Source organism: Chiloscyllium plagiosum, chromosome 3 (assembly GCF_004010195.1).
Source record: "Chiloscyllium plagiosum isolate BGI_BamShark_2017 chromosome 3, ASM401019v2, whole genome shotgun sequence".
In the NCBI taxonomy this organism is placed as follows: Eukaryota; Metazoa; Chordata; class Chondrichthyes; order Orectolobiformes; family Hemiscylliidae; genus Chiloscyllium; species Chiloscyllium plagiosum.
The window spans coordinates 114,084,773-114,098,226 of record NC_057712.1 but is presented as its reverse complement, the minus strand read 5'-3'; the positions used below and the strand labels follow the sequence as shown (position 1 = coordinate 114,098,226).

The 13,454-nt window shown below is 42.0% G+C and overlaps 1 protein-coding gene across 1 annotated transcript in view; it reads right to left on the bottom strand.

The window, feature by feature from the left end:
• Nucleotides 1-2,279: 2,279 nt before the first annotated feature.
• Nucleotides 2,280-13,454, bottom strand: part of rpf2 (ribosome production factor 2 homolog) — a 40,192-nt gene continuing 29,017 nt past the window's right edge. Inside the window, exons 6-10 of the mRNA XM_043675358.1 lie at nucleotides 11,600-11,676; nucleotides 8,007-8,106; nucleotides 7,256-7,358; nucleotides 5,413-5,557; nucleotides 2,280-3,337 (exon numbers count right to left, since the gene is read on the bottom strand). Of these exons, the coding sequence (XP_043531293.1) occupies nucleotides 3,155-3,337; nucleotides 5,413-5,557; nucleotides 7,256-7,358; nucleotides 8,007-8,106; nucleotides 11,600-11,676 (608 nt within the window). The 3' untranslated portion in view covers nucleotides 2,280-3,154. The remainder of the gene's footprint in view (nucleotides 3,338-5,412; nucleotides 5,558-7,255; nucleotides 7,359-8,006; nucleotides 8,107-11,599; nucleotides 11,677-13,454) is intronic.

Genomic DNA, 13,454 nt, shown 5'->3' with positions numbered 1-13,454 from the left:
TGCTGGAAATGTGTTGCTGGAAAAGCGCAGCATCCAGGGAACAGGAGAATCGACGTTTCGGGCATAAGCCCTTATTAGTGTTCATTAGCAGAGGGATTGAATTCAAGAGTCGTGAGGTGATGTTGCAGCTGTATAGGACCTTGGTTAGGCCACATTTGGAGTACTGTGTGCAGTTCTGGTCGCCTCATTTTAGGAAAGATGTGGAAGTTTTGGAGAGGGTGCAAAGGAGATTTACGAGGATGTTGCCTGGAATAGAGAATAGGTCGTATGAGGATAGGTTGAGTGTGCTAGGCCTTTTCTCATTGGACGGCAAAAGATGAGGGATGATTTGATAGAGGTTTATAAGATGATCAGGGGAATAGATAGAGTAGACAGTTAGAAACTTTTTCCCCGGGTACAACAGAGTGTTACAAGGGGACATAAATTTAAGGTGAAAGGTGGAAGGTATGGGGGAATATCAGGGGTAGGTTCTTTACCCAGAGAGTGGTGGGGGCATGGAATGCGCTGCCTATGGGAGTGGCAGAGTCAGAATCGTTGGTGACCTTTAAGCGGCAATTGGATAGGTGTTTAAGCTAGGACAAATGTTCGGCACAACATCATGGGCCGAAGGGCCTGTTCTGTGCTGTATTGTTCTAGGTTCTATGTTCACTCTAATCTAGATTCTGATTTCCAGCATCTGCAGTCCTCACCTTCACGTAAAGATATTTATGACCCATCTTAATTTTTCATTTCAGATTGGTCCTACTTTCCCAATATTCTTCCAAAGTTTTATTTGGTTTCAGTCGTCTCGACCTTGTGTATGCTTTCTTTTTCATCTTAGCTCGTCTCTCAACTTTCACCTGTCATCCATGGTTCCATATTCTTGCCATTTCTATCCCTCATTTTCACAGGGATATGTCTGCCTGCACTTTGATCACCCTCCCTTTCAAAGCCTCCCACATATCAAATGTGAATTTACCCTCAAACAACTGCTCTCAATCCACATTCCACAGCTCTTACCAAGTTTTGCTATAGTTGGCCTTCCCCCAATTTAGCAATCTTCCCCCAATCTTCCTTTACGACCACTCGTTTTTGTCCACGAGTATTCTAAAACTTATCCCAAATTACTAATCCCAAATGAATCTCCTCCTGAAACTTCAACCACCTGGCCGCGCTCATTCCCCAACACCAAGTCCAGTTTAGCCTCTTCCTGAGTTGGACTATTAACATACAGCTCTAGAAAACCCTCCTGGGTGCTCATTACAAATTCTGCTCCATATCGACCTCTAACACTAAGTGAATCCCAGTCAATGTTGGGAAAATTAAAATCTCTCATCACCACCACGCTGGTGCTCCTACATCTTTATAAGATCTCTAAATATTTGTATCTCAATCTCACGTTTGCTGTTGGGAGGCCTGTAGTACAGACCAACATTGTTATGACATCCTTCCTATTTCTGAGCCCTGCCCATATTGCCTCATTGCTCGAGTCCTCCATAGTGCCCTTCTTCAGCACAGCTGTGATATCCTCTCTGACCAGTAATGCAACTCCTCCACCCCTTTTACTTCCCTCTCTCCCACCTGAAGCATCGATATCCTGGGATATTTAGCTGCCAATCATGGCCTTCCCTCAACCAGGTCTTAGTAATAGCAATAACATCACATTCCCAGGTACTAATCCAAGCTCTAAGTTCATCTGCCTTATCTACTACACTTCTCGCATTAAAACAAATGCACCTCAGAGCACCTCAAACACCTTTTGCGTTCATCATCTGCTCCCTGCTTACTCTTCTCCTTAGTCATGCTGACTTCATTATCTAGTTCCTTACAGGTTTTAGTTACTACCTCCTTACTGTCAACTAACCTCCTCATTTGGTTCCCACCCCGCTGCCACATTAGTTTAAACCCTCTCCAACAGTGTTAGAAAAAGCAACCCCTACGACATTGGTTCCAATCCCGCCCAGGTGTAGACCGTCCAATTTGTAACAGCCGTACCTCCCCCAGCACCAGTCCTGATATCCCAAAAATGTGAACCCCTCCCTCCCGCACCATCGCTTAAATCACACATTCATCCTGGCTAGTCTATCATTTCTACTCTGACTAGCATGTGGCACTGGTAACAATCATGAGGTTACTACAAATGAGATGCAAAATTGGAAAAATACAATCCTACATAACCAAAAAATAAGCTAGAGCACAAACATTTTTCTCACATGCTGGATTTTCATCTGTGGAAGGTGTTCTGTGGGGTTTGTGGTAAAATAGGAAGCAATCTCCCACAGAAGATATCTGAATCAGGATAAGGGGCATGCAACTGCACAGCAGCTTCCACAGCACAATATTATTTTTAATGTTATTCAAACTACAAATTGATATATGTCAAAATATTCATGCATGGGTTTGTTGTTATACTTAATCTCCCAATATTAAAATTACACAAATTCTCATTTCGTGTCAGAGTTCTGAAGGCTGTGCCTAACTGAGGCCAGAAAGGCTTTCCTTGAACAGAAAGCAAAATACTCCAAATTGCACAAAACCTGAAATGACAAAAAGAGCACTGAAAGTTTGGTGACTAAAATAGATGAAAACTTCAAACCGAAGTCCTCAAACTGAGCGAGGACACCGACCTATCAAATGCTATTGAAAAAAAAAAGACATTTTAAGTAAGCTTCATGAATAACCAGTATTTTGTCTTCCCAAACCCAAATTTTTTTATTGCTTCAAAGTCAATTATAATGTGATGGTTATGCTGTCGATATCTTTACATTTGCTCCAAACTGGACTGATTTTTATTCTGCCAAATGCATACTTATCAGCATTTAATAGTAATTTACGATTTAGAGAAAAGCATGAATGTAGCTTGAAACTATATTTAATCCAGCAATGTAAAGTTAACTGTGAACCTCCTTGGACCGAACAAGTCTGCAAGGGCAGATTTCTCAAAATAATATGGGAAAGATCACCCTTTGAAATTTGATATTTAACACTCCCAACAGGAATATTGTAAACATCAGTCTATTGTGCAAAACATAAAAGTCAGTAACATCAATGCTCTGACTAGTATAAAAAGACTGGAGGTTCATTTATTTGACCACCTATCTCATCTGTGCTTGCTGGTGCCAGAGATTCAGTTGCTTTCAATCACTTGAAAACAGAGGTGGAATATCCTATCTAACTACACTTTTGTCTTCTTTGGGCTGCTCTCTGACTCATCAGCTATGACATTCTTCCCTGCTTTCCTCTTCTTCAGCCCTTTCATTTTTCTCGTCTGCAGTTTACTAAGGTCCTGCTTCTCCATATGGATTCGACCATATGTTGTCCCAAATACATCTTGGGAAATATTCTTCTTCTTCTTCGCCTGAAATGAGAGGATTAGAAACTGAATTAATAAAACTTTCTTTCCACAAGAATCTTAAATCTCATTTAGGTTGAAATTAAACAAAAAAAAAACCAAATGCATTCACCCATTATCTGCAATTTTAACAGATGGTGAAACAAAGATTAACAGTTAAAATATAGCAGATTATAGTCCTAAATTAACAGATAAGCCCTTTAGAGCTGAGTGCTGTAGAACTACAGATTCCAATTAATCCTTTCCAAAGCAGTTTGAGATGGACAATAGGTGTTGGCCTAGCCAGTGACACCCACATCCCATGAATGAAATATAAAAAGCTTCTTGCTCTTTCCTGAAGGATATATTTTTACTTGAGCTGCCATTCTCAAAGCATGCATTACAAGTCACTATTCTTCATAAATCATAACACCCAAAACACCAAAGCCTCATTTTGTCCTCAAAATAGGTTCTGACAAAGTAAGTGTGACCATTCCAAGTGCCATGACAGAAATCTTTGCTGGGTCCAGTGCTGAATATTTGATGTAATTTTAAATTGCCTTGTGACCTTATGTTAAGCTGTGATTGTCAAGTGGTTAATATCTGGACTCTAAATTCAATGGGTTTCCCCAAAGAGGATCAAACTCTGGTCACAGGGAATATATGTCAAAAGACTTGTGCCACATCAGCCATGAGTTAGTTTGCAGCATTTGAGTCGAGATGTTTGATGGGTTCAAGTCCAACTCCAAGACTTGAGCACAAAATTCCATGCTTCCATGCTGTACAACTCCAGGAGTATCATTCAAAAGAACCTCTGTTATTGCTAAGTGTGTTGAACATCCAATGGCCATGAAAGGTTTTACATGATTCTAAATCTTTCTTCATCAACTTAGTCCATTTTACAAGGGGTGCAACTTTAACTTGAAAGACTAATTAAGCAAAGATGGTAATATCTTGGATTTACTCATTTCCTTCTCACATCCACTTTGAAGGCAACATCTCCAATAATCTCTAAGCAAATCAAGTCAAAATCCTGCATCCAGCTGTCTTGAACGCCACAACACTGTACATTCCACCACCTCCTGACCATAGCCAAGTACACAAGAATTAACAAGCAGATTCCCTAAACCTACTTTGCAACTTTTTCATGGTCTCAAAATACCTCAGTGATTTCCTATCCATACCCTTCCTCCTTGTATGCAATGCTTTCATTGGTCTTGGTTTTGCAGATTAGGTAAGGATAGCAGATTTCCTTCCCTGAAGGACATCAGTAAATCAGATGGGTTTCAATGATGATCGACAACAGCATCATAGTCACCATTACTGACAGAAGCTTTCAATTCCTTGAGATGCTGTGATGGGTGGGATCTGAACCTGTGGTGCCAGACTATAGCCCTAGGCTTCTGGATTACTAGTCCATTGACAATACTTTATATCATTATCTCCCTGTTTACAAGTCAATCCCCATTCTATCAAAAGCAGCTGCACTTATTGGTCATCCTTCAGGGCAACAAGAGTCATTCATGCGGTGTGGGGATGCACTCACTTGTAGGCCAGACTGGGCCTGCTCCCACAACTACATTAGTGAGCCTTTTGGGTTACCGATGGCACTCAAATACTCCTCATAATTGATTTCTACAACAGAAGTCAGTCCACAAAAAATGGACTAACTAAATTCACATTCCTTAAATGGCACTGGCTGTACAGCCCTGCATTCTTAGGCCAGGATCAGACAGGTGTTACAGTGCATACACAAAAAAAATCACCTGTTAACTATTTTACCAAGCATTCGCTAGTGATCTTAGTTATCCTTTCATAGTTGTGAATGGATCTTCTGAACATCTATGTTAAAAATCTTGCGACTGTATAATATGGTATTACAGAGATCCAAGGCTTAATAAGATCAACTTTACTTATAACAGCTCAAACAAGACCAGCAAATACAAATCCTTGAGGAATGCAATGTCATGACTAATTCCATCACAAGCAATCCAATTTTACAGATCATACAAAGTTCCTTAACAGTTGTATGAAGTTTGAAAACTTGAAAAATTCAATACTATCCTGGAACCTGAACTCGAGTATTTGTTTACTCATTTTACCTTAAGAGCTTTTGGCTGTTTAAGAGACTTTTTGTAGAGGTCATCAGATGCAAAGTGTGTTCTCCTTAGTATAAAATTAAAGGAAGGCCCCATTTCTTCCAGTTCTATCCTGGGTATTCTGCAGCCAGATTTCTTCAGCAATACCCTGTGAGTAAGGCAGATCTTCATTAGTCAAGATCCACATTAGTTGCAAGATCAAGAAGCACGAAGCAGATACAATGCTAAGATAAATATTGAGATTTGTTCCAATTGTAGATTCCCCCAGTCAACCAGTCAAATGACAGGATAAATGCATTCTGCAAAGACTGAACAGGAAACCCAATGTCATATTCATACCAATTTTTTTGTCATTATGGACAAGAGAAATAGACCTCACCATCTGTAGTTTGCACAAAGCCTCTCAGAAGTCAACTTCAATCAAGAACAATGTAGGACTCTGGAGCCTGTGTTACTCAATAGGATATGGCTGATCTGGCTTTGATCTCAAATCCACTTTTCTACCTACCCCCACAACCCTTGAGGCCACTGTTGATCAAAAATCTACCTAAGTCAGCCTTGAACAAATTCAAAGACAGACAATTTAAGGATCAATCCTAGGGTCTCTACTATTTACAAGGAGAAAATGAGGACTGCAGATGTTGGCGATCAGAGTTGAAGAGTGTGGTGCAGGTCAGGCAGCATCCATTGAGCAGGAAAATAGATTTGGGGGGGGGGGGTAGCTGGGAATGCAATAGGCAGGTGAAGGTGGGGGTGAAAGTGATAGGTCAGAGAGGGGGGTGGAGCAGATAGGTGGGAAGGAAAATGAACAGGTAGGACAGTTCAAGAGGGCAGTGCCAAGTTGAAAGTTGGGACAAGGACAAGGTGCGGGGAGGGGAAATGGGGAAACTGGTGAAATCCACATTGATCCCGTGTAGTTCGAGGATCTCATGGTGGAAGATGAGACGTTCTTCCTCCTGGCATCGGGTGGTTAGGGTTTGGCAATGGAGGTGGCCCAGGACCTGAATGTCCTTGTGTTAGGTTCTTTTTCCTGAGATTATTACACACTTGATGCAACTGCAATACGCCAACTTCTGTGAACAGCCAAAATTTATTAAGTACAAGATTTTGGAGGAACCTTTAACACTCTTCGCGGATTGCAGAGTTGTTTCGAGAGACCTCTGTGAACAAGGAAACAGTCCTCCCTTTTACACCACCATCAGTAATGCCCACAAGACAACTCCCAGCCACTCCCCCATAGTCACATGCCACTCAAGACACAATGCAGTGATTTGATTATTTCCAGAAACAATGTGATTAGATCATTCCTTAACTGCAGGATCTGATATAAATTGTTTCTTAACGGCAGAACTTAAAAATAGGGAAGTCTTGTTATACTGTAGAGGATTGGTAGGGCATACCTTGAGTACTGTGTTCAACTGTGACCCCCATAGTTAAAGAAAGATACACAGCATCGGAGAGTGTTCAAGAGATGCATGAGGGTGATTCCTGACATTAAGGGTTTAACTCATCAAGATTGGCCAAACAGGTTAGGTCTTTATAAAAGAGTTAGAAGAATGAGGAGTGATCTTACTGAAACATTAAAATTTCTGAGGTTTAACAGGGTAGATGTTGAGAAAATATTTCCACTAGTGGGAGAATCATAAACCAGGGGACATGATTCCAGAATAAGGAGACACTTATTTAAAATCGAGATGTGAAGGCATGTGACTAAGTCAAAAGACAACTAACACTAAGCATGCACCCCATTATTGGTCAGCTTAAAGACAGATCCAACCTGAAAGAATCAGACCCGTTGAATACAATTTTTTAACCATAAATAAGAATCATAATGCAGACAACTCACTTATAGCTTCTCATGAAGATTTTTCCAGCAAAAGCCGTGAAATGTAGAACAATTTCCAGGCCAGCTAAACGAATTTTCGGTACTGTGGGCCCGCGAAAGAAATCTATGAAGTGTATTGAAAGTTCGATGATCAAGAAGTACCCAAGTGAAATGTTAAACTGCATCAGATTAAGAAAGAATATCTGTATATGTAGAATAGAAAGCTCAAATAAATAGTTACTTAATTGCTTACATTGGTTGAAATATATGATGTCTAGTTTTAGCTGGCAACATCAGTATAGCATCAGCAAGTTCTGAATACATTTCATATGCCTTTCTTCATTTACATATACCCAACAGCTCCACCCTGCCTCTAAATTACTCAAAACTCTGCAGCCATAGGCAGGAACATGGATTACTTGTTTCCCACATCAAACTGCCAATCAAAACATACAAATTAAACTTTCCGATTTTCGCTCCCTGCAAGGATGTAAACAGTCATTTCCTCAATGGATGCTAACACTTCGGCATGAGGCAGAATCTAATATTCGACTCCACACCCAAACACTCAAAGGCATAGAAAGCTGGTCTACTAACCTATCGAACCTGAAAAATGATCCTTTAAATATACACATTACCTGGTAAATAGAATAGGACAGGGTATACACTGGAACATCCATTAATTTGGTATTTCTCACATTCTCGTGACATTTTGAAACACAAAGCCAGTTAATTACTTGAGTCACAGTCAGCATTATGGAGGTAAACTTACCAATAAAGAGATTTTTTACCCTTTTAAGATCATTATCTATTTCAAAGGCATCTCCTGCAAAAATCAACATAGGCTTGGATCCTTCTGCAGATTTGCTGTTCTGGAAAAGAACAGAAAGTCAAAGATTAGTTAAACGCATTGCTGAGGTTTTTAAGTAATTCATGGGATTTGGGCTTTGTTGGCTGGGCCAGCACTTCTTATTAATTCAAAGTTTGTGAGAAGATGTGTAGCTCGGGTGCTAGTTGTTGTGGTTTTGTTCGCTGAGCTGGGAATTTGTGTTGCAGACGTTTCGTCCCCTGTCTAGGTGACATCCTCGGTGCTTGGGAGCCTCCTGTGAAGCGCTTCTGTGATGTTTCGTCCGGCATTTATAGTGGTTTGTCTCCGCCGCTTCCGGTTGTCAGTTCCAGCTGTCCGCTGCAGTGGCCGGTATATTGGGTCCAGGTCGATGTGTTTATTGATAGAATCTGTGGATGAGTGCCATACCTCTAGGAATTCCCGGGCTGTTCTCTGTTTGGCTTGTCCTATAATAGTAGTGTCGTCCAAGTCGAACTTATGTTGCTTGTCATCCACGTGTGTGGCTTTTAAGGATAGCTGGTCGTGTCATTTCATGCCTAGTTTGTGTTCATGGATACGGATCGTTAGCGGTCTTCCTGTTTGTCCTACGTAGTGTTTTGTGCAGTCCTTGCATGGGATTTTGTATACTACGTTGGTTTTGCTCATGCTGGGTATCGGATCCTTTGTCCTGGTGAGTTGTTGTCTGAGAGTGGCTGTTGGTTTGTGTGCTGTTATGAGTCCTAGCGGTCGTAGTAGTCTGGCTGTCAGTTCAGAAACGTTCTTGATGTATTGTAACGTGGCTAGTCCTTTGGGTTGTGGCATGTCCTCATTACGTTGTCTTTCCCTTAGGCATCTGTTGATGAAATTGCGGGGTTATCTGTTTCTGGCGAATACATTGCAGAGGCACGGTGGCCCAGTGGTTAGCACTGCTGCCTCACAGCGCCTGTAGACCCGGGTTCAATTCCCGACTCAGGCGACTGACTGTGTGGAGTTTGCACATTCTCCCCGTGTCTGCGTGGGTTTCCTCCGGGTGCTCCGGTTTCCTCCCACAGTCCAAAGATGTGCGGGTCAGGTGAATTGGTCATGCTAAATTGCCCGTAGTGATAGGTTAAAGGGGTAAAGGTAGGGGTATGGGTGGGTTGCGCTTCGGCGGGTCGGTGTGGACTTGTTGGGCCGAAGGGCCTGTTTCCACACTGTAAGTAATCTAATCTAAAACATCTCGAGGTGTTCTTCTTCCTCTTTTTGCAGTTCTGGTGTGCTGCAGTGTGTTGTGGCCCTTTTGAAGTGTCTTGATGCAACTTCTTTTGTGTGTGTTGGGATGGTTGCTTTCATAGTTCAGGACTTGGTCTCTGTGTGTGGCTTTCCTGTATACTTGTGGTGAATTCTCCGTTTAGTGTTCTCTGTACCATCACATCTAGGAATGGGAGTTGGTTGTCCTTTTCTTCCTCTCTAGTGAACCTGATTCCTGTGAGTGTGGCGTTAATGATCCGGTGTGTTTTCTATTTCTGTATTTTTAATGATTACAAAGGTGTCATCTACATATCTGACCCAGAGTTTGGGTTGAATTTGCAGTAAGACTGTTTGCTCTAATCTTTGCATTACCGCTTCTGCTAGGAGTCCAGAGATGGGTGAGCCGTTGATTTGTTCATATATTTGGTTGTTGAATGTGAAGTGTGTTGTGAGGCACAGGTCCAGTAGTTTGAGTATGCAGTCTTTGTTGATAGGTTCCCCGTCTTGTTGTCTGCTCTGTATGTCCAGCAGTTTGGCTGTTGTTTCTCTGACTAAGGTTTTGTCGATAGAGGTGAACAGTGCCGTTACACCGGCACTCATCCACAGATTCTATCAATAAACACATCGACCTGGACCCAATATACCGGCCACTGCAGGGGACAGCTGGAACTGACAACCGGAAGTGGCAGAGGCAAACCACTATAAATGCCGGACGAAACATCACAGAAGCGCTTCACAGGAGGCTCCCAAGCACTGAACCTAGACAGGGGACGAAACGTCTGCAACACTAATTCCCAGCTCGGCGAACAGAACCACAACAACTTCTTATTAATCCTAAGCAGCCCTTAAAATGCTGGGGTACTACCTTTTTGAACTGCTGCACTTCATTTGGTGTTGGTCTACTTTCAGGAGAGAGTTGCAGGATTTTGACCTAGCAGCACTGAAGCTAACAGTGATAGCTTTCAAAGCCTGCTCTAAGAGTGGCTTGGAGAGGAATTTGTAGTTGGTGGTGTTCCCATGATCTACTGCCTTTGTCCGAGTAGGTGGTAATGGCAGTGGTTGTGGAAGGTTGTATTTAAAAAAACAAGTAGCAAGTTTCTGCAGTTCAACTTGTAGATAGTATATGCCGCAGCTACTGAGCATTTGTGATGGAAGGAGTGAAGAGGTGCAAATCAAATGGGTTGTCAGAATCATTCACTGCAGGAGACCGACACTTGGCCCACTGTACTTGCACTGGTTCTTCAAAGATGTCCTCGTGCCAATCTCCAGCTTTCTCCACATACCCTATCCAAATAATCATCCAAAAACATCTTGCTTCAAATGAATATGCCTCCATCACATTTCCAGTCGTGAATTCAATACCCTAACTACTTGTTGTGTGAAAAGTGTTTTTTTTTTTAAAACCATCATCCTTGCTTCTTTTCCATATCACTTTGAATACATGCCCTCTTATTTTATTCCTTCAAAGGGTGGGGATAGCTTCTACCCACCTCCTCTATCCAGTCTGCTCATTATTATCAAAACCTTTGTCAAATCTCTTCTCAGTCGCCTTCTCTCTAAGAAGAACAGTCCCAACTTGTTCAAACTATTCTCCTATTTGAAGTCTCCCATTCCTGGAACAATTGTTGAAAAGTCACTTTTGCCCTAGATGGTGTCAAGCATCATGAGTGTTTTTGGAACTGCATTCATCCAGGTAAATGGGGTGTAATTCATCATATCCCTGATTTGTGCCTGTTAGATGTTGGATAGGCAATGAGTCATTCGCTGCAGGCTTCCTGGCCTCTGACCTACTCTTGTAGCCATAGAATTTATGTGGTTCGGCCAGTCCAGTTCCTGGTCAATGGTAAGCTCTCCCATGGATGTTGATAATCAGGGATTCAGCAGTTGCAATGTAACTGAATATTAAGGAGCAATGGTTAGAATCTGTATCGTTGGGCATGGTCATTGCCCGGCAGTCATGTGGACCAAGTTTTGTTTCTCACGGAAGGCCAATATTGCTATTGTCTTGCTATATTTGGACATGGGTTGCTTCAATATCTTGTGAAAATGTTGAACACAGTGCAAATATCCCTACTTCAGGCCTTATGATGGAAGGAAGGTCAATGATGAAACAGCCGTAGTTGTTTGGGCCTAGTACACCCCATAATCAAATCCTGCACAGATCTCTTGGAGCTGCCATGCTTGAACCAGGTCTACGATGATGTCAGGGGTTTAGAGTTCCTGGAACCCAAACTGAGCATGAGTGAGCAGGTTATTGCTTCAATTAGTGCTTCAAAATTCAAATTCTCACATTTCTGAGAATGTATTACCTTAAAATCTCTCAAACTTTCAAACTTTTCAATTCCGAGCTCAACCATATCCAGGACATGGTAATCAAACATACGGCCTGCAGGAGAACAATGAATTAATAATAGGAATATTTCATTGCACTTAGACTCCCACATCTCATTTTATCAAACAAACTGTACACCAACATATTATACGTAGTAACATTCTCCTGCAATTTTTAAAACATTCATTCATGGGATGAGGGCATGGTTGACTAGGTATTTATTGCTGAAGCCTAATTACCTAGAGAGCAGTTAAGAATCAACCACATGGCTGTGGGTCTGGAGTCACATGTAGGCCAGACCAGGTAAGCATGGCAGTTTCTTTCCCTAAAGGACATTAGGGAACCACATGGGTTTTCTTTTGATAATTGGCAATGGCTTCATGGTCATCACTAGATTCTTAAGTCGAGATTTTAACTGAATTCAAATAACACCCTCAGCGATGGTGGGATTCAAACCCCCTGGGTATCTAGATCATTACCTGGGCTCTGGATTATCTAGCGATAATACTAGACCATTGCCCCCTCCTGTAAACAAATAATAAACAGAGCGCAATCCAGCCATGAACATCTAGCCTACAAGGTTATATGGGTGATTTGTTGTACTTTGCCTAAACTGAACAAGCCAGTAATAAAACCTTATACTAAAATAGTAAGTCAATTTTGTCTCAACAATGCTTTCTCTTAAAATACATGAATGCGAGGTGAGTCATTGATTTTGAAATGCTGAGTATCAAGAGTGGGGTTCGCTTCGGCGGGTCGGTGTGGACTTGTTGGGCCGAAGGGCCTATTTCCACACTGTAATGTAATGTAAAAAAAATGCAAAGAGTGTCTTGGCTCTGAAACAGAATCACGATGTTTAGCTGTCAAAGTGGCCTGTCTCTAAGAATCTGCTCTGAAGTACACAAATCCAGACAATCACAGAGGTAGTGATCAACTATAAAGATAAGGTGGCATTTGTTATAGAACATAGAACAATACAGCACAGAACAGGCCCTTCGGTCCATGATGTTGTGCAGAACATTTGTCCTAGCTTAAACACCCATCCATGTACCTATCTAATTACCGCTTAAAGGTCACCAAAGGTTCTGACTCTGCCACTCCCATAGGCAGCGCATTCCATGCCCCCACCACTCTCTGGGTAAAGAACCTACCCTGACATCCCCCCTATACCTTCCACCCTTCACCTTAAATTTATGTCCCCTTGTAACACTCTGTTGTACCCGGGGAAAAAGTTTCTGACTGTCTACTCTATCTATTCCTCTGATCATCTTAAAAACCTCTATCAAGTCACCCCTCATCCTTCGCCGTTCCAACAAGAAAAGGCCGAGAACTCTCAACCTATCCTCGTACGACTTCCTCTCCATTCCAGGCAACATCCTGGTAAATCTTCTCTGCACCCTCTCCAAAGCTTCCACATCTTTCCTAAAGTGAGGCGACCAGAACTGCACACAGTACTCCAACTGTGGCCTAACCAAAGTCCTGTACAGCTGCAACATCACTTCACGACTCTTGAATTCAATCCCTCTGCTAATGAACGATAATACTCCATAGGCCTTCTTACAAACTCTATCCACCTGAGTGGCAACCTTCAAAGACCTATGTACATAGACCCCAAGATCCCTCTGTTCCACCACCTGACTAAGAACCCTACCATTAACCCTGTATTCCACATTCTTATTTGTTCTTCCAAAATGGACAACCTCACACTTGGCACCTAATCTAGTCCCATTTGTTAGCAGTTGGCCCATATCCCTCCAAACCCTTCCCATTCATATACCCATCCAAATGCCTTTTAAATGTTGCAATTGTACCAGCCTCCACCACTTCCTCTG